Genomic DNA, 20,324 nt, shown 5'->3' with positions numbered 1-20,324 from the left:
CACATGCTCACACTGTAGACTATGTGTGTATATATGTATATATATATGTATATATATATATATATATACATATATACACACGTGTCTGTCTGTATGTGCATGTATGTATATGTATATAGTCAGATGCACACACACTATACTGTATGTATGTACATGTATGTGTGTTTGTGTGTATATATATATATATATATGCACACATACTGTACGTGTATGTATATGTATATACACAGATACCTACACACTCTGTATACTATATGTAGGTGTGTATTTATATGTGTGTGTATGAACACCAGCCTCTAAGGCTGAGAGAGTTTGACAACTTGCCCCAAGGCCACTCAGTGGTTTTCAGGCCCAAGCTGGGAATTGAACCCTGGTCTCCAAACCCTTGTTAGTCCAACACTTAAACCCTATCATTATCGAAAGTGCATTTGGTGTGGCAGTTTGTTGCATTTGTTGTTGTTGTTGTTGTTGTGGTGTGCTTCCAGGTCATTTCCAGCTTAGGGAGGCCCTAAGGAGACTTCCATCTCGGCCTGAAACCCATTGGACAACTTTGGGAAGTCACATGCTCTCAGCCTCAGGGGGAAGGAAGTGTTGAACCTCCCCAGGACAAATCTTGCCAAGAAAGCACCAGGATAGGTTTGCCTCCATGGCACATAACAACAACAAAGCAGACCTATCATAGGGTTCTCTTGGCAAGATTTGTTCACAGGGGTTTTTCACTTTATCTGAGGCTGAGAGAGTGTGACATGCCTAAATCAGAAACAACTTGAAGGCACACAACAACAAAGACAGGCCTATTATGAGCTTCTCTTGGCAAGATTTGTTCAGAGGGAGTTTACCTTTGCATTCCTCTGAGGCTGAGAGAGTGTGACATGCCTAAGGTCACCCAATAGGTTCCCATGGATGAGCAGAGATCTGAACCCTGGTCTCCAGATTCATAGTCCAACACTGAAACCATTGCACCATGCTGGCTCCTTGGAAGGCAGGCTGGCCAGAGGTAAATAAGACCCAAAGGAAAAGTCCTTTCACCTATGCCAGAACCTTTTTGTATCCCAGCTGGTGGGAAATCCAGAGTGCCCCTGCACATATGCAGAGTGGCATCCCTTTCCTCCCTCTCCTTCATTGCTCAAAGGCAGAGAGTCTGGAAAATCAGTGTGCAAATGGATCTTGTAGCACCTTTTGAGACTGACTGAAAGAAAAGACGCTGTAGTATGAGCTTTCCTAGGCTTGGTCTGCTTCTTCAGATGCATGAGGAGGAACTAGGCTCCTTTGCAGTCAGGACTTCTGGTTCAGGGTGATCAGATGTCATAATAACTGCAAAGGAGGACAAAATGGAGGACAATTTGGAATTCCTTCTGGACAGACTGTTGAAATATATGACGTGTCTTGGAAAAGGAGGGTGTCTGGTGACCCTGGATGTGGTATAAGAAAATATTAATTGCAAGTACAGGTTGAAGCATAGCCATGTTAGTCAGGAAAATCAATATGCAAAGGGATCTTATGGCACTTTTGAGGCTATCTGAAAAATAGCAGGTGGCCAGCATGGTGTAGTGGTTTGAGTTTTGGACTCTGACTCTGGAGACCAGGCTTCAATTCCCAGCTTGGCCATGAAACCCAATGGGTGACCTTGGGCATGTCACATTCTCTCAGCTTCATGTGAAAGCGGTGGCAAACCTCCTCGGAACAAAACTTGCCAAGAAAACCCCATGATTGTCTCACCATAAGTTGGACTTGACTTGAAGGCACACAGCAACAAAGCATGAGCTTTCCTAGACTTGAGCCTAGACAGATGCATGAGGAAGTAGGCTCAAATCTAGGAAAGCTCATGTTGTTGTTGTTAGTTGCCCTCCAGTCAGCCTTGACTCTTGTGGATGAGATTGCTCCAAGGCCCTCTATCTTCAACCTAGCCTCTACCTTTCCTATCATTGTTGTCTTTTCTGTTGTGTCATTCCTTTGCCTGATGTATGACAGCCTCAGTTTAATCATCTTGTCTTCCTGGTGAATTCATAGGTGAATTCAGGCTTGATCTTTTCAAGGACCCATTTGTTTGCCCACAGTGTTCTCAGCACTGTTCTCCAGCAGTTCATGCTACTAGCTTCTTTCTTTCATTTAGTCTCAAAGGTGCTGCAAGATCCTTTTGCATGCTCATTTGTTATTGTTGTTAACTGTCCCCAAATTGACCTGTACTCATGTACCCTGTGGGTGAGACATCTCCAAGACCCCCTCTCCTCCATTGCTCTGCTCAGATCCTGCAGGCTCTCTGTTTGAGTCCATCTATCTTCCATGTGGTCTTTCTCTCTACTGTCTTGCACTTTTCCTAGCATTATTGTCTTTTCTAATGAGCCATGCCTTTTCATGAAGTGGCCAAAGTACCAGCCTGTTTGATCATCTTGGATTCCAGGGAGAGATCAGGCTTGATCTGTTCTAGAACCCCTTTGTCTTCTTGGCCATCCATGCTATTCTCAGCATGCTTCTCCAGCACCACATCTCAGATGAGTTTATTTTATTTCTCTTGGCTTTCTTCAGTGTCCAGCTCTCACAGCTGTACATGGTGATGGGGAATACTATAGCTTGTACAATCCTCACTTTAGTGTCCAGAGTTACATCTTTACACTTTAGGGTCCTGTCCAGTTCCTTCATAGCTGCCCTTCCCATTCCTAATCTTCTAATTTCTTGGCTGCAGTCTCTGTTTTGATCAATATCTGATCCAAGGTATTATTATTATTCACTAGCATGGCCAATAATGATAGGTTCTGGTGGCTGAAGTCCAAAACATCTGAAAGGCCAAAAGTCGAGAAGCACTGCTTTGTAGGCAGGGTTTTATTTTATTTTTTTAAAAAAGCAGCAACACTAGCAGTAAAACATAGTAGAATTCAAAGATATAGCTGTCTTAGTCTGCGGATTCAGTATGTAGAGAGATCTTGTAGCACCTTTGAGACTAACTGTAAAACATGGTGTGATTGTACATGTCTTTACTCAGTATGTTTTTATCCTAGTTAATAGGGAAGTGTTTCTTAGGCTGCTGTCACACTGCAGCAATAATGCAGTTTGACATCACTTTAACTGAAATGACTCCATTCTATGGAATTCTGGGATTTGTAGTTTTGTGAGATATTCAGTTTTTCCTGTCAGAGAGCTTTGGGTCCTCACCAGATGTCTAATTAACAATATGTGAGCTGCTCTGATAGCCTTTTGGCTGAAGAACGGGGTATAAATAAATATTATACAGTGGACCCTTGTTATCCACTGGGGTTTGGTTCTAAGATCCCCCTTGTATAACAAAATCCGTGGATGCTCAAGTCCCATTAAATATAATGACATTGCAAAATGGTGTCCCTTATAAAAAATGGAAAATCAAGGTTTGATATTTGAAATTTATACTTTTTTTTTTAAAAAAAAATTCAAACTGTAGATACTTGAATCCGTATATAAAAAATCCGTGTATAAGAAAGGCCGGCTGCATTGTTATAAACTACAAATCCTAGAATCCCATGACATTGAGCAACACAAGTTAGTGATGTCACATTGCTTAATTTCCTCAGTGTGGCAGCTGCCTTAGTTAGGTTTTGCAAACCTGTCCTGTATCATTACTTGGAGCAAGTCCCACTGTAGTCAATAGTACTTGCTCTCAGTAGGACTGGTAGGCTAGTGGAAAATTATCTCCATGCAGAAGTACATCTGAATAAGTTATAGGGAATAAAACTTGCTTTGTAATGCAAAAAGGGAGTATATGGCCCTTCAGATGTTGCTGGACTGTACTCTTGTTATCTCACGATTGGCAGTGCAGGTTAAAGTTAATGAAAGTCTATCTCCAAAGGCTACACATTCCTGACCCATCTGGCGCTTAACTGATAAGGTTTACTCCTTGCTTGCTCTTTTTTGTTTTGTTTTGTTTTGTTATTATACTCTGATGTTTTCATTGCCTTGCTATCAGGGAAATTCCTCTTTGCTGCTGGGTTTGGGGCTTTTGAGGGTGGCCAAAAAATTAAAAAGAGTAGAAGGCAGATAAATGTACATTTAGGAGAGGTCAGAAAGGGCAAAAATAAGGGAATTGATACATTGGCAAGGAGTGAATGGGGCAGGCAGTTTAATAGTAGCATGCTTGGTTGTTTGCTGTGAGTAACATTGAGTGGAATTGGAAATAAAACAAAGGAAAGTCCATTGTAATCAGAGGCAAGAGTTTTGGATTTGGATCCTGTTTAATGTGTTCTGTCTATGCTTCTGCTAAGACCTTGTTGTCTGGCTTTGAGTAAAGCCTCGATTTGAAAAGGAAAATAAAGTAATAAAATGTTTTATCATTCTTTCTTTGTAATACACAGACTGTGAAATGTTGTTCAAACTACTGTAAAATTATAAAAGGATGAGTTTAGAAAGTATAATAATTGCTAATATCAGTTAGAGAGAGGTTTTGTGTATGGAGGGGGTAGGAGAAAATGCCTTATTGCAGTACTTTTCAGAAACTTATTTTTAGCTGTTTGAGGTGTTGTGGCTTTTAGAGGTGAGGTCCCAGTAGGTTTGGAGGGGACAGTTTGCTGCTCCAGGGACCATTGAGGCTCCATGAACAGTGGGGAGAAAAACAGAACCCAGAAATGAAAGGTATTTGATAAACTGGCATTGTTGTATATAAAAAGTAAACTGCTTCTCCTGGAAAGTTCCTGGAGCAGCAGTTCACCCCTCCTTTTTAAAAATAAAAAATAGAAAAAGGGGTGTCCAGAGGAATGGGGCACAGAGCTGCCTGAGGGCTGCCTCTTTTCCCAGGGCCCCACTTTGCCCTCTTCTGTTGTAAATGTTGCACAATACATGATATGTTAATTCTTTTGTTTAACTTCTGAGTTAAACACTTTGCAACAGATCCTGAAGAAAATGCAAGGAACTGAGGGCACCATGTTCCAAACAAGGCTGAGGAAGGGAAGGTCTGCAAGAAATCATTAGGTGATCTTGAAGTGAAAAAGAAGTTTCTGTTAGAAATGAATGATCAGACTGTAGGGTATAATAGCAAAGGCCAAAAAGGAAGGGCAAGATCAGATACAAAGGAGCTTTCTGATCAATCTAGGCCAAAAACACACTGCAGAAATAATCCAGTTTGAGACTGCTTTAACTACCCTGGCTTAGTGCTAGGGAATTCCTGGAAACTGTAGTTTTGTGAGACAGCTAGCCTTCTCTGTCAGAGAGCTCTGGTGCCACAGTAAACTTCGATTCCCAAGATTGCCTAGCACTGAGCCAGAGCAGTCAAAGCGGTCTCAAACTGGATTATTTCTGCAGTGTTGTTTTGGACCCTAGTCTTTTGCCCTGCTTTCTCTTTTGCTGTTTTAAACACTTGTGTAAGAGTGCATGGAGCCACTTTGTATCCTGTGAGCCATGTCTTATCCTTGTGGACAGTGTATACAAAGTTTTTGTTTCTGTTTCCTTGAATGTATCTTTTTCCTGTAATAACCTTGGGTTTCACAGTGCCTCTTTCTTCACAGTACTGTTAAAATAAGAAAGTTTAGTAGTCCGTTGTTTGCACAGAATAAGAAAGAGAGAGAAAATTAGACTAATCTACTCAAGATAATGTTACAAAACTGGAAGCAAGATTTGAGGTTATATAACTCTTCTTGAAGTATAGTTTTATTGCTGTTATTTATAGAGCACTAGCAATTGGTTCATCGAAATCACAGGGCAAACGATCCCCTTCAACTTTAATGACAAGGAATAGGGAGCAGAGAGGAACAGAAGAAACGTCAATGTCATGTTACAATGGGGATTTTCAGTGGATTAGCCATGTTAGCCTGTTCCATCAAAGCAACAAAGAGTTTTGTGGCATCATAAGGCTACAATTTGTTTAAATACTAAATCTGTCAGGGCTGGTTTTCGTGCTGGGATCAAGATCAGATTATGTCGCAGCACTTAGCACAGCAGCCAAAAAGTAAGAATTTGGATTCTTTATCCTAAAAGTATGCACTGACACATGAAAGGTAGTTTGGTCCTTTTCTTAATCATTATTGTACAGATAAAAGTAATAGCAATTCATTGCTACTTACCTCCACTGTATCAGCGTGTAAGACATGCTTTTTGGGTTGAGTTTAAAGCTCAGTCTGAAAAATGTAAAAGTGCTTCTAATAAACACTACAGTGTAAATTACATTAGAGGAGGAAAGTATTCTGTTTGAGTAGTTCTGTTGCTTGCTATTCATCCCTTTACCACCAAACTCACTGTAGTAGAGAAAACTTTTGACTGCAGTGCAGAAATTTATATTTGACGTTGGTATTTTCACACTTTAAATATTTCATGGGCTACCTTGCAGCTCCAATACCTGTGAAGGAGTGACACGTAGATGACTATAACAACGTGAATATGAAATGCAGAGTTCAAAAATGCAGCAATTTTGGATGGGTATTTCAGCATTTTCATAGCCATTAGCTGTTAGTCTGCTTCAGAAAAATAATGAGGGAATCTAGTAGCACCTTTGGGACTAACGTTAGCATGAGCTTTCATGGATTTCAGATGTACTGTTTAGACGTACTGTTGGAGTACAGCATTAACAACACTGACATTTAAATAATTTCACAATTGTGGGACGTTTTCTGAGGAAAACCCATGTTACATGGGTAACTGATGAAATACATGCAGTGTACCAAGAAGCCATTATCTCTGTTCATAGCCTCTGCTTATGTATTGAAATTTGTGAACATATCCCAATTCAGCTTTTTCTTGAATCAGTGAACGATGAAAAGAAACAACTTTTCCCTGTTTGGCCACAGAGACATGAAGAAAAAACTTTGCCCCAGTATTTGTTTGTATCTAAAAACTGAATGTGATTAAATGATTACTTTCCAATTTATATATATATAAAAATGCTGTAAATGTAATTAAACTTTTGCTTATGGTGTAACTGGCTCACCCCTATGCATTTTCACTGTTTAATTATGCAGCTGCATTCATTATTAAATATTAAGTCCCCATTCTGGTTAGTGGGGTGTCTCCCTCTTTTTTCTTCTTTTCCCTTATGTGGATTTTCTTCTCAAAAATAAAGGTTCATTTTCCAAGTCTGAGGCTGCTCTTTTTTGTGTTACACTCTTGCATTGTGATGGGTGAGTGTTTCTTTTGATGCCCTGAGTCCACATGTGGTGACAGTGAAGCCCTATAGCAAATACAACATGTCAGTTGAACATGTGTTCTACAGTATGTACCAGAATGGCCTGCCATTCTTGACAGCAGAAGAGCATTGTTCAGACACAAAGACAGAGTTTGCTATAGAAAATTGGACAACTATTGTGGTGCATCTGCACTGCAGAAATAACCCTGGCTGATACCACTTTGACTGCCATGGCTCAGTGCTGTGGAATTCTGGGAATGTTGCCACAACAAACGACCATTCCCAGAATTCCATAGCATTGAGCCATGGCAATTAAAGTGGTGTCAACCAGGATTATTTCTGTAGTGCGGATGCAGTCTGTGAGTCTGAGGCCTCATGAATTAACCTTATACTTGGGTGCGCCAAGTCACAAAACCTTGTACTGCAACAAATATATTTAGAAGCATAGCTAAAATTCTTTTATACTTTCTTTTTTCATGACTTGAAGTGTTCCATAACACTTATCAAGTCTTCTGTGTGTGATCAAACAAAATCCTTTTTTCCTCAGTGCCACAATATTTCTGCACGATTTTCAAGTAAACCTTGTGTACTGTGTTTGTAACATGGTGAGTGTTAGTTGTCATGGCAGTAGCTGTGACATCACAAGTGGAACATAACTCCACTGCAAGGTTCAGTAGAAGGAAGCTTGGCCTGGAGAAGAAAGAAGTCTCCTTTTCAAAACAATCATAATGAGCAAGTGTGGCAAAAAACAGCATGCAAGAATTAACATAAGGTAGCCATTGTAGATTTAGTGATTGTTAAAACATTTCTGTACTTACAGGCATGTCTCGTGTTAACAGGAATAACTCATAAATTGAAAAAGTAACCAAGCACATGCATGGTGGGCAGAAGACAGGAAATGTATGTAATAAAAGAGCTCTTGCGCTCAGTTTGATTCAATTCAACAAATAAGATTTACATTTAAATTTAGGCTGTAATGTGTATTCATTACTTGGGAGACAGGAGATTTTTCTGGGAGAGGCAGAATAATTCGTGGTAACTAGTGTATGGAAGATTTCTTCATGCAAGGATGCAGGTGTCCCAAAGATATTTAAACTACCGCTATAATGAGATCCATCTTCATATAGCCACACTTCTTAAACGCAGACTGGTTCACTCACTGATAAAGTTTCCTTTGTTGGTGGTGTGAGGATTGTGTGGGCCACATCTGACTGGAGGATACTCTGTAGCTCCTGGACCCTCCAAGCCCTTCTGTTCAGATATTTTGGAGAGTACAGTTTTGTGTTCCAGGGCACAACACTGTGAAATTCCAGAAAATAAACCAAAGAAACTGGAACATTGCTTCTTGTTTCCCCAAATGGCAATGCAGCCTTTATAGAGTGAGAAGGGTCAGAAATGGCCCTTTGACCCTTTACATGTGGCCACTGCTGCTGGATTAGGCTGAGGATAGTGATATGGTTGCTACAGCTTTTTTGCAGACATGAAAATAATCCGTAAATACAATTATAATACTAATCTGTATATGAATAGCCATATAGCTGCAACACTGCCTCATAGAAGTATAAATGAAGTTATCGCTTAATCATTGGGTTCGCTTAATATTCAGATAACTGTGTGTGGCAATGTTCTACAGTATGATTAAAAACAAGATGGGCTACATTAGTAGGAACAGTGTAATGCAGTGCTTAACTGAAAAGGTCTGGCATGCATTAGGAGCTCTACTTGATTAATTTATTGGACGAACTAAGATTGAGATTTCCTCAGTATTATGAATTTGAGTCTCTTTGTCCCAGTTCCAGCTGCTTAAGATTTTTTTTCTTAGTAGTGTATCATGGATCATAGCAAACTTCAAATCAGTGGAGTTAATAGGCTTCTGTATAAAGTGAATCTCTGTACTTTTAGAAATGTGTTACAGAATCTGTTGGTTCTGTCTATACAGCTACCACAGAAGAGAGAGGTTTTGCTCACAGCTAGAAAGAACACAGTAACACAGAAACAGTTCATGGTTGCGAGGGGGAAAGGCCAATTTTCCATATGTAGGGTGTGTTTGGATACTTTTAATATTGGTTTCCTTTGTCACCATGATACTATAATATCCCATTATCCTAATTTTGCAGAATGTCATGGGGTACATTCTTCAGATAGTAATCATGGTGGCTTTCATAAACAACTTTCATCCCAAGATATCACATCCTGGATTATAGTACTTAAATATCCCACTGCGTATTTATGTGCCTTTAAGTTACCTGTTAACATTTAGTGACTCCATGAATTTCCTAGGGTTTTCTTAGACAGGGAATACTCAAGAGTTTGCTTGTGCCTTCCTCTGAAATATAGCTTATAGCACCTGGTATTCGTTGGTGGTCTCTCATCCAAGTACTAACTAGAGATGACCCTGTTAAGCTTCCCAGATAGGATGGGATCTGGTGCCTTTGGGGTATATAGCCTCTCAGTATCTCACTACTTGAGCTGAAGTGGATATGTCTTACTCTGAGCCCTGAAAAATGTTTCCTCTTGACAAAATGGTATCTCAGGAAAGATGCAAGTTGGGTTTTCAGCTGATGGTAATTATATTGAAACTTTTTATGGATCTATGAGATTGGAACTACTATGGTATTTTAGTCTCTGCAGCAAAATTTTAGACAGGAGAAATAAAGAGTTGAAGTAATAACGGTATAATTGTTTTTATATAGTTTTTTATATCCTCACTTGTTTCTTCTTTGTCTCTTTCTATCCTGTTATTCTCTCTTATTTTTAGACAAATGACCATGGAAACAGGTGAATCACAACAAGATGGCAGTGCAGCAGACTCTGTTGCCGAAAGTGATTCTGCTAATATACAGTCTCCACCTAGCCAAAATCAAATCTCCACTATAGCTCAGGTAATTTTAAATGTTCTGTTTATTTGAAAGCCCCTGCCTAACACGTTATTGCAGATAATACAAGTTCTGCTTGCAGGTTTGCAGTACACCAGCTGGAATGGTTTAATGGAGCAAGTATTGATAGACCATAGAATCATCACCATGTAATTCACTAATAGATCTACAGATATTGTTCAGGTGCAGTAGGATAATTTGGTGTATACTTCAAGAGCTGTTTGGAAGATAAGGTGGGAAGACTTAAAAGAAACAATGTAAAGATGCCTTACTCTAGAGGATCAAAAGTCTTGTGTTGCATCAGGAATTTGAAATTGAAATTGAAAATGGCAAGACTCTCCTTAAGAATATTCATTTTAAAGTTAGAGCTCAAACCCCAAGTAGGTTTGACAGCTTTTCTTGGATTTTTTTATTAAACTTTTGGATTACACCAGCCTTCCAAGACCCAGTAGTCTCTTTCTCTAATTCAAAGGAAAGACTTACTTTTCTGTATAGGATTTTCTTGTGCAGAACCATTCATTTATAAGCAGGCAGCACAAACCCCAGTTTGAGATCCACTCATTGCTTTTCTTTTTCCTTGTGACATCTTGGGTCCTTAGTATAATGTACAGGCTAAGCACAAGTTGAGAGTCATGAAGAAGACGCAATTAAAACTCGCCTGTGAACAAGTCTAGAAAGAATTAAGCAAGCTGCTCTTAGATTCAGTCCCAAGCTAACAATATGAAGGTAATGATATTCTGACAGATAATGTACAGAGAACATTTAAAAATGGATATATTAAAGTTTTTAGGACACAGTTTGAATCCCCTCAATCTGCTGATCCAACCCAAAGTATGGCAGATAGTCAGGGGAAGGCAACATGATTTTGATGTAACATGAAAATACACAACTCACTAGAAAAGACAATAAATCTTGGTAAGGTAAAAGGTATTGGGAAAAGAGGAACAAACCACATTCAAGATAGATAGACTAAATTGAGGAAGCCACAGCCCTGAATTTGCAAGACCTGAGCAGGGCCTTTGGTGATAGGATGACTTGGAAGTCTCTTGTTCATGGAGTTGCCATAAGCTGAAATTGACCTGATTACAGTTAACAACAAGGAATTGTGTAGCACACTAGATGCTGTTGAACTGCAACTCCCAGCAGCTATAGCTGGAATAGTCAGTGTTGAGGGATGTTGGAAGTTGCAGTTTAACAGCATCTGGAGGGCTGCATGTTTTCCATCGATGTATTCAAAAGTTTTTGAGCATTGTGTGTGCACATATATACATGACTTAGAAAAGATTCCTTTGTGGGGGTGGGACTGGCCTCTGGAGTCACCAAGGCTCCCCATCCCCTTTATAAAGTGTATCAAGTCTGTACCCTGTTCTTCTTTTGAACTGTGTGGGACCCAGGCCCAGCCTTGCTGTAAATCATATGGCCCTTAATCCCTCCTTTTTGCCCCCTGAGTCCCCTCCAAAATATTCCCAAAGTCCCTGAGTCCCCCAGTTTTTTTTCTACGTGCTAATTATTGGGTCATTATTTGTACCCCATGGTCAAAGCAACATTCACTCACCATCCCTGAGACCCCTAACATCCACAAAATAAAAATTTCAAAACTGGCCAAAATCAGTCAGATTAGTTTTTAAAAGTCTGGAAATGAAGTTCCTTCCAGTGTGGCCTGCGGGGTGTGAAGGGAGAGTTGCTCCCCACACCCTGTGCTGATACCCATACCCGCTCTAATATGTGTTATGTGTTTACTTAAATTATGTTTTCAAGAAACATAGAATACTGAGCATACAGTTGGAGCTGCAGAATACTTGAATGCCTATTTATCTGAAATATACTGTCTGAGAGAGAAGCTGGCTCTCTGTGTGTCTGATAGTTTCCATGCTAAAAAACTGTGTTTCCCTATTTGCTCAAATTGTCCAGCAGGCCGTCTTGTTTCCAGTAATAGAGAATTTGTGTAAGCATTCAAATGCCAGGGCTGTAGTTGGTTCTCCTCTTTATTGACGTCAGCATTTCCAGTACTGCTGCTATCTTCTCATGAGTAATTCAGTAAACATTTGAGAATATGAGAATGCTTCAGTAATCTAGGTAATAGAAAAAGGTGCAAGATTTACAATACTGCAGTTTTTCAAATGGGAGGAAGCAAGTGCGTTCTTGAGATATTTTTGATAAGTTCAAATGGTTTCAAAATAAAAAGGTAATCTAAATTCTACAAGAAAGAGGAATGTGTAATTGAAAGAGATGCAAAGTCCCTTGGAGTCAGATTCTAAACTTTCAAATATTACATATAAATTAGGTCAGAGTGCAGTCCAGCTATTGTGTTAATTTGAAAAATGGCCTTTTAGAATGCCTTGCTTTTTAGTATAATGGCTATCTTGGCATCAACATACTTTTCCTCATACCTCACACTTTTGACACATTATGGATGTAACTATTGCCATTGTAATTTAAAAAAACAATTTCTGTGTAAGGAACTGCTTGGAAGGATAATGTATTAGCCATTTGGCTTCAATGGAGGAAATGTGAATACATATGTAGGCTGGCCTTTGGTAAGATGCTAGTGTTCTGCCTTCTGTTCTTCTGTACAATGAACATAAGATTTACTTTAGCAATGTATAACAATTACTGTAGCATTAGTTGTGGTAAAGGTAGGCACACTAGTTGTGCTATTGAATCTCCATTCTGTGGCAGGTAATATATCTGCTTTCAGATTCATTTAAACCAAAAAAGCTTTTTCCATTTTGACTGGGGAGAAATCCATGTGCCATTGTTATGTTCTGAATTGAGAAGTGCAAATATGGATGATACCCAGACTAAATTGTCTAAATTGTCAATAAATGTGGTGATAAATTTTCACTATATTAGAAAATAGACCCCCGCCGCACTACCAAATATAACAGCTTACTGTCAAATTGGAGTATTATCTTGCTAGCACTGATATTAAGATGCTTATATTGACTAATGTCTTCATGATATTTTTCTTAATGTAATAGGTTTCTGTGGCCGGATCAACAACAGGAAGGGGATCTCCTTCAGTAACTGTAGTACAATTGCCTTCTGGTCAAACTGTCCATGTACAGGGAGTGATTCAAGCCACCCAGCCTTCAGTTATTCAGTCACCACAGTTGCAATCTGTTCAGGTTAGTAATGTCTCCTTTGTGTGGTTCTGGTTTTGCTTAACCTTCACTTGCCAGCTTGGACATATCATCTTTGTGCAACAGTGGAGATGAGAACTTCCTTGTACATAATGGAGTATATCACACGGAGCTTTTGGGTGGTTTTGTAGCTCAGTTCCAGCTCACTTCCGTTGTGATTGCACTTCCAACGATGCGGTTTCACCTCATAAAGGGACTATTTTATCAGACACCATTGATTTCTATGGGAGCCCCTTGCGAATTGCTTCAGCAGTGTTTCTGAAGTCACCCCTCATTTTGGTAAAAACGGGAAAAAAGTGACTCCAGAGAATTTGCTTCTAGGCTGCCTTTGCACTGCGATTTGTTCTGGTGTGGAAAAGCACTCCGATGCCACCCCCCCTTGGCTCCTGCGTCCTGCTCCATCATCCCCCTCCTCCTCCTTCATGCCATCTCCTCCTCTCTGCCAACCGGCCGATCCCATCATCCCCTGCATCCTTCTAGACCCCGATCTGCTCCACTCCTTCAGCCTCCCACCAATCCCATCATCCCTGCCTTCTCCTAGACCCCATCTGCTCCTCTCCTTCACCCTGACACCTAACCCATCATCCCCTGACTGCTCCTGCATCCCCCATCTCGCCCCCTCTGCCACCTAACCCATCATCCCTGCTGCTCCTGATTTCCTGATTTCCTTGCCCAGGGACCCCCAGCCACCTTATCCCATTCATCCCTGACTCTTTTGCATCCTGATCCTGGCCCCAGCAACCCCCCGCGGACCTATCCATCATCCCCTGACTGCCTCCTGATCTGATCTGGCCCCGCAAACCCTCAGCCTCTATTCCAGCCCCTGACTGCTCCTGCATCCTCCTGATCCTGGCCCCAGCAACCCCCAGCCACCTATCCCATCATCCTCTGACTGCTCCTGCATCCTCCTGATCCTGGCCCCAGCAACCCCCAGACACCTATCCCATCATCCTCTGACTGCTCCTGCATCCTGATCCTGGCCCCAGCAACCCCCAGCCACCTATCCCATCATCCCCTGACTGTTCCTGCATCCTGATGCTGGCCCCAGCAACCCCCAGCCACCTATCCCATCATCCCCTGACTGCTCCTGCATCCTGATCCTGGCCCCAGCAACCCCCAGCCACCTATCCCATCTTCCCCTGATTGTTCCTGCATCCTGATTCTGGCCCCAGCAACCCCCAGCCACCTATCCCATCATCCCCTGACTGCTCCTGCATCCTGATCCTGGCCCCAGCAACCTCCAACCACCTATCCCATCATCCCCTGCCTTCTCCTAGACCCCGATGAAGGATGACAGCTAAGGAGGGGTCAGGGAAGGAGGACAGCGTCCCCCACTGAGCATGTGCAAGGGGGGGGTGATTCGAATCGTTGACCCCTCAAAGTATGCTCTGGTGTGGTAATACAATGTGCTCTCACTCCCCTTTGCTTGAGTCCGCATCACCTGACTGGCTTGGAATCGAACTGACTTTGCTTGCCCCTCACTTCGGAAGGACAACAGAAAGGTAACCAGGTGTGGAAAAACATCACATTTTAACCTCAGTCCACATTGCTAGAGAGGAGTGACTGCGGATCTGAGCTGCAAACCCCCCCCCCCCATGTGTGATAAGGTCCAATGTCAGGGGTTGACTGCTAACTCACTAATATTTTATTTCTTGTCTAGGAGTAGCATATTAATACCATTCTTATGCTTACAGTTTTAAAAACTGTTTTATTTCCAGCCAGATGATGTAGGCACATATATAAGATGGATCCAATGCTTATGATCCTTTCTCTATATGCTGTTTTGCCTGTATGAATGATTAAACAGTTCTGTATAGTCATTCACATAGAGTGTGGATCTATATATACAGTAGTGTGGAATTCCAAATATAATAAGGAACCATTCATAAGGCCTAGACACATTTTTCTTTGTATTTTTTTTTTTTACAAAGTACATTTTTGGCGCTCATGGTGGTGTTCTGATTTAGAAATCTTTTAAATCTGAAAAATAATTAGGTAATACAGTAAAACAGTCCTGTGCTGTCATGTCAGTTTGCAACATTAACCACCCACATTGAGTGGTGTTCAATAATTTTGATCTGTTTCAGTTCAGATTCTATAAAATTTGGCAGTCTCCTGTTACAGCAGGGCTAGTGGTATACTTTTGATGTTGATATATGTGTTCATGTGTGTGTGTGTATGTATGTATATGCACACATGCATTTCCATTATATGAAATGTTTTTATCTTATGTTTGGTTTCGCTCTAGAGGTTAAGAATAAAAGGCTAAAACAGTTTTTCATCCTAGCTAGGACCACTGAATCCATGGAATTTGCTAAATCAACATCTATGCAAGTCCTGTTGATTCAGAGAGTCTACCTTAGTTGGAGCTAAATTATTTCTAGCCTAGTGAAGTAAGGAAAGGTACAATTCAGTGCTTTTACTAGTAGAAGTAAATGTATCAATGTTTGTTTATTATTTGCATAAATCATCCCTGTCCTAGGCCATTCCTCAGCCAAAAAAAAAAAAGAGAAACCATCAAGACAGTCTTTTCCTGAAGGCTTGAAATTTAAATTTCTCAACAGAAAAAGGGATATTTTGAGGGAAGAGGGGGTAAATAATCTCAGACATGAGTTCTTAAAGTTTCAAAGTTCTTATAATGGCCAGCATAAATAGAAATAACTTGGGAGAGAAAGAGAAGCTTGATGGACAGGATGCCTCAGACAGAGGAATCCTGCAGTGCATTGTCTCCCTCTGCTATAGCCTGGTGAAATGGTGGCTGCTAGAAGACACTTAAAGGAGCACTTAAAATTTCCTAGAATATAATGTGTGCCTTGAAATACTCATATAGAGCTGCTATACATATGGAAAATCCCAAATGAATTTCAGATATATTACTGAGGCCCTGAACAGACCAGCACTTTGGGCTGGCCGGGGGGCAGAGTCAGGGTGTTGCGTCCAGATGATGCACGCCCTGACTCTGCCCCCAGGGTGCCATGATGCTGTGCACTGTTCCACACGGTGCATGACATCATGGTGCTCCTCCGGTACCACGTCCATACAACGGAGTACCGCCAAGCCACGGCAACAGCTATGGTGTCCTTTCCAGCACGCAAAAAGCAGCTGCTTTTTGTGGGTTCTTTTGCGTCCTGGAAAGGCTGGATCAGGGCCATAGGAAAGAAGTCGCTGGAGGCTGCCCTTTTGGGGCTGTAGGTAGAATCCCTGAGTTAGAAATAGTGGAGGTGAGGTTACAAGTGATATGTTGAAATTGCAAGAGTGGTAAATAATAATAAAAAATATTCAAGCATTATGGAGAGTGGAAATTTTTGAGGGAGGGGATACTGTGCAGCCCTCCAGAAGTCATTGCACTTTAAATCCCAGCACTCCTCAACAACAGCATTGTTAGCTAGGGTTGTAGGAAGTTGTGACAGTACCTGGAGGGCAACACAATTCCCATCCCAAGGTAGAGTGAAGGAAGTTGCAGAAAGAGTGAGCCCAGTGGTTAATTAGATTTGTTCTTCTCCCTTCTCTTCTTCCTTTCTTTTGCTCATTCCTTTTTATCTTCTGTTAAAAGTAATCTATGCTTTTGCTATTGTTTACAGCATTGTTTGTCTACATCTTCTCCTGTCATCTCTCTTGCTCACTTGGCTCTACTACAAAAAGGCATTTCTCTTCACTTTGTTGGAATTCTCTGTACTAGCTGCTTTTTTCTTTTTGAATCCACCTCAGGTATTAGTGTTTACCTTTTTATATTGGGAGTGGGGAAAATGTGGGCTGTGGGCTGAATAAAGCCCCCAAGCCCTCTCTTCCCCAGAGAGCCCCTAGTCCCCAATCCCAAAAGAAAAAAAAAATGAGCCTATATTTCACTTGTCTCCCAAATGGGACTCAGAATGGCTTAGGATATAAATTAAAACAAAACATCAAAAACAACATGGAGCACAATAGTTTAAAAAGCCTTAAACCATACATCCAATTAAAACATTACTTTTAAGGCATTAACATTAAAACAGTCAGGCAATTTAAGTACAGTACATATTGCATACTAAGAACAGCACACCTGATTGCATATCCCTCTACCCAGGGCAGTTAAGCCTGAAAGTCTGTTTAAGTAGGGAGGACTTTGGCTGCCTGTGGAAGACAGTAGAAATTGGGCAGACTGAATCTCCCTCAGGAGGGAGATAACACTAGTTTCCCTTAAATCTCTCCCCAGAGTCCCATACCCCTCAGTGCAAAAAAACAAAAAAAAAACAAAAAACAAAACAAACAAACAACAGCCAAAACTGGCTGGAAAAAATGAACAAAAATGACATCACTTCTGGGGTACACAGGAGAGTCAGGGTGCAGCCACGCTGGGGATGAAAATTAGCCTTTGCCACCCACATAGTTGCCCATCCCTATTTGATGTTATCTGTCATTATGCTTAGATTTTACTTTTGATCCGCTTTCTTCCTCTGCTATCTAGTTCCATTCCATGTAAGTTATTCTGGTTTTTTGTTGTTGCTGTTTGCCTTCAAGTCATTTCTGACTTATTGCAACCTAAGGCAAACGTATCATAAGTTTTTCTTGGTAACTTTTATTTAGAGAGTGTTTGCCTTTGCCTTCCGCTGAGGCTGAGAGAGTGTGACTTGGTCTTAGTGCTCTTTTGTTCCAATCTTCCTTTCATGTTAGTATATTTTTACATATAGATCATTTTCTCTTTCTTTATCCCTTCGAGATAGGTATTTGCCACTGTTAATATTTTTCTTCAAGTGTCCTAGTCCATCTGCACATACTTTCTTATGTTATTTCCTTCTCTTTCCCCCATCCTATGTACTCACTGTGCTGCCTCTGTATTTTGTGCAGCATCTTGCAAGCAGCACCAGATAATAGAGTCTTCTACTGGTAAGGAAAATGGATGATCTTGTATATGCGTGGTTCATTTGATGTAGTAGTAAGAAGGGAGAAATCATTCTGAGGGTAGGACTTGACAGGTATATTGGAGCATCTAAATTTGCAGCCATGAGTTTGTTTCAACATAAGATCCAAAATAATACAAATTCTGTATATGTTGCTAGACTATCACTACTGTTTATGATTAACAATACAGTGTTAAAGTGTAAAGTACTATCTTGAAAATCCCATGAAGCAGATTCTTAGTATTTCATTCTGTGCTAGAAAGTTGGGTCATGTGTTTTGGATGTGACAGTGATGCAGAATTCTAGGCAGAAAACCTTGTACATTTACAATTCATTGGCTGTTTAGAAACGTACTGTAGTTTATATGTTTCTATACTATAACAACAGTGCTTGGTAAATGTCTGTTACCAAGCTTGAATCTGAAAAGATTAATTTCCAAAATGTTGTTATTTTAGGTGGGATCAGCTACAAGTGCAGACGAATCTACAGAGTCAGACGTAATTGATTCGCAGAAGAGGAGGGAGATACTTTCAAGGAGGCCTTCATATAGGTAAGCATCATCATCATCATCATCTTAGGTAGTAGTAATAATAATATTGTTATATTTAAAATAAGTAATTACTTCATTTCATGGTTTAGTTCTTTAAATGTGTACGTGTATATATATTTTTATCAGAAAAATTCTGAATGAACTTTCTTCTGATGCACCCGGTGTCACTAAGATTGAAGAAGCAAAGCCAGAGGAAGAAGGAACACCATCTGGCATCCCTGCCATGGCAGTTCCAACAAGCCTTTATCAGACTAGCACCGGACAATACAGTATGTATTCTATAACATTTGAGAGAGTACTTAACTATTGTTTATAAAAGCAAAATGGAGCTTGGACCCCCGCCCCCCAATAAAATACAGAAATTGAGATGAGGGGGAAAAGGAAACCTGAGTGACAGTTGCATTTCCTTTTTAAGAGCCAATGTACTGAAGTGCAGTTCAGCTTTTAAAGGTGTTAAACCAATGTATTGTTTTAAAATGAGTTTATGTAGGTGCTTCTCTGACAGAATGCAGCAGTAGAGGTTAGATGTGGCCCCTGCTGAGTAGGGGTTGAATGATGCAACCCCAACAATTCAACTTGCCCACACTTTTATTTTTACAATAAGTAAAAATGAAACCTTGGGTGTTTTGTTTCCCTTCTTTTAATTTGAACCATACTGATGTCTCTTTATATGGCTGAATTCAAAACCATAGATCTCATCATATATTTAGAGCCTAAGGTGTGTGTGTGTGTGTGTGTGTGTGTGTGTGTGTGTGTGCACACGCGCCTTCAAGTCTTCTGTTGATTTATGAGGACCCCATTAAGACATAGGATTTTCTTAGACGAGAAATACTCAGAAGTGGTTTGCCATTGCCTTCCTCCAAAATATGGCCTTGCATAGTGCATAAATTTAGCCAAGTAAATCATCATCATAATAATTTAGAAGAGGCTTAATTAATTCAGGATTAGATTGTTTTGCATCATCTACTGGGAGCTAATCCTGAACTTTGCACCACTGAAATTAAGGGAATTTGAAAGAAGATGCACCTCAAATCCTGGTGATTATGTGGGGTCTTCTACAGATTTTGTCTGTGTCAGGGTTTTTTTCTGTAGAAATACCATGAATCTACTTTTTAGCATTCTGCTTTGGAGCATCCTTGGGATGTATGAAGCCCATAGATTCTACTTCCACATCCACTAAATCCATAGGACCTCCCCACCCCCCCCCCCCGCCATTCCCTCCCCCCCCCCCCCCAGCTGATTTCTGGCTGATTTTTCATTTGAACATCTCCTGCTCTAAATTACCCCCAAATTAGTTTTTTATGGGTTTTTTGGGCTATGTGACCATGTTCTAGAAAAGTTTATTCCTGACGTTTTGCCTACTCATGTGGCTGGCATCTTCAGAGAATGCTGAATACCCCTACATTGTCCACAAATGCAGCCGTTTACCTTGCCCATCCTAGGGACCCGCTGTCTCCTCTCAAAATGCAAAAATAAGAACATTTGAAAATGATGACTGGAAGTAGTCCACATCACATCTGGTCTCCTCTACACATTTCTGAGATGTCTGAGTGGCGTAGGCACATGAACTCTGAAAAGTAATGGCAAAAACTGTGCCCCATCCCCTCCGTATAATCATCTAAATAGCAAATGTTTCTTCACTTTATTCATTTTCCTGGTTTAGCAATAAAAAACAAAGTTAATGACTCAAACAGACCATGGATTTTGTGGGGAGGAATATTCAAAAGAAGGGCAAGAAGAAACATGAGAATTATTTGTTGTCCTCTTTCCTAGTGCCAAAGGAGGAAGTGGAATGGGAGAGTGGGT

At 40.6% G+C, this 20,324-nt stretch overlaps 1 protein-coding gene across 3 annotated transcripts in view; it reads left to right on the top strand.

The window, feature by feature from the left end:
• Positions 1 to 20,324, top strand: part of CREM (cAMP responsive element modulator) — a 41,698-nt gene that overhangs the window by 697 nt on the left and 20,677 nt on the right. The window contains exons 1-5 of one of the 3 annotated variants that reach the window (XM_042475418.1): positions 7,758 to 7,847; positions 9,834 to 9,957; positions 12,933 to 13,079; positions 18,424 to 18,518; positions 18,645 to 18,787. In XM_042475418.1, coding sequence (XP_042331352.1) covers positions 7,804 to 7,847; positions 9,834 to 9,957; positions 12,933 to 13,079; positions 18,424 to 18,518; positions 18,645 to 18,787 — 553 coding nt within the window. In that variant the 5' untranslated portion in view covers positions 7,758 to 7,803. Of the gene's footprint in view, positions 1 to 7,757; positions 7,848 to 9,833; positions 9,958 to 12,932; positions 13,080 to 18,423; positions 18,519 to 18,644; positions 18,788 to 20,324 lie in introns of those variants that run through there. The other 2 variants (XM_042475417.1, XM_042475419.1) reach the window with 2 other exon arrangements.

Source organism: Sceloporus undulatus, chromosome 6 (genome assembly GCF_019175285.1).
Source record: "Sceloporus undulatus isolate JIND9_A2432 ecotype Alabama chromosome 6, SceUnd_v1.1, whole genome shotgun sequence".
NCBI classification, from domain to species: domain Eukaryota; kingdom Metazoa; phylum Chordata; class Lepidosauria; order Squamata; family Phrynosomatidae; genus Sceloporus; species Sceloporus undulatus.
The sequence above is the reverse complement of the archived record's forward strand: the minus strand, read 5'-3'. Positions and strand labels throughout refer to the sequence as shown.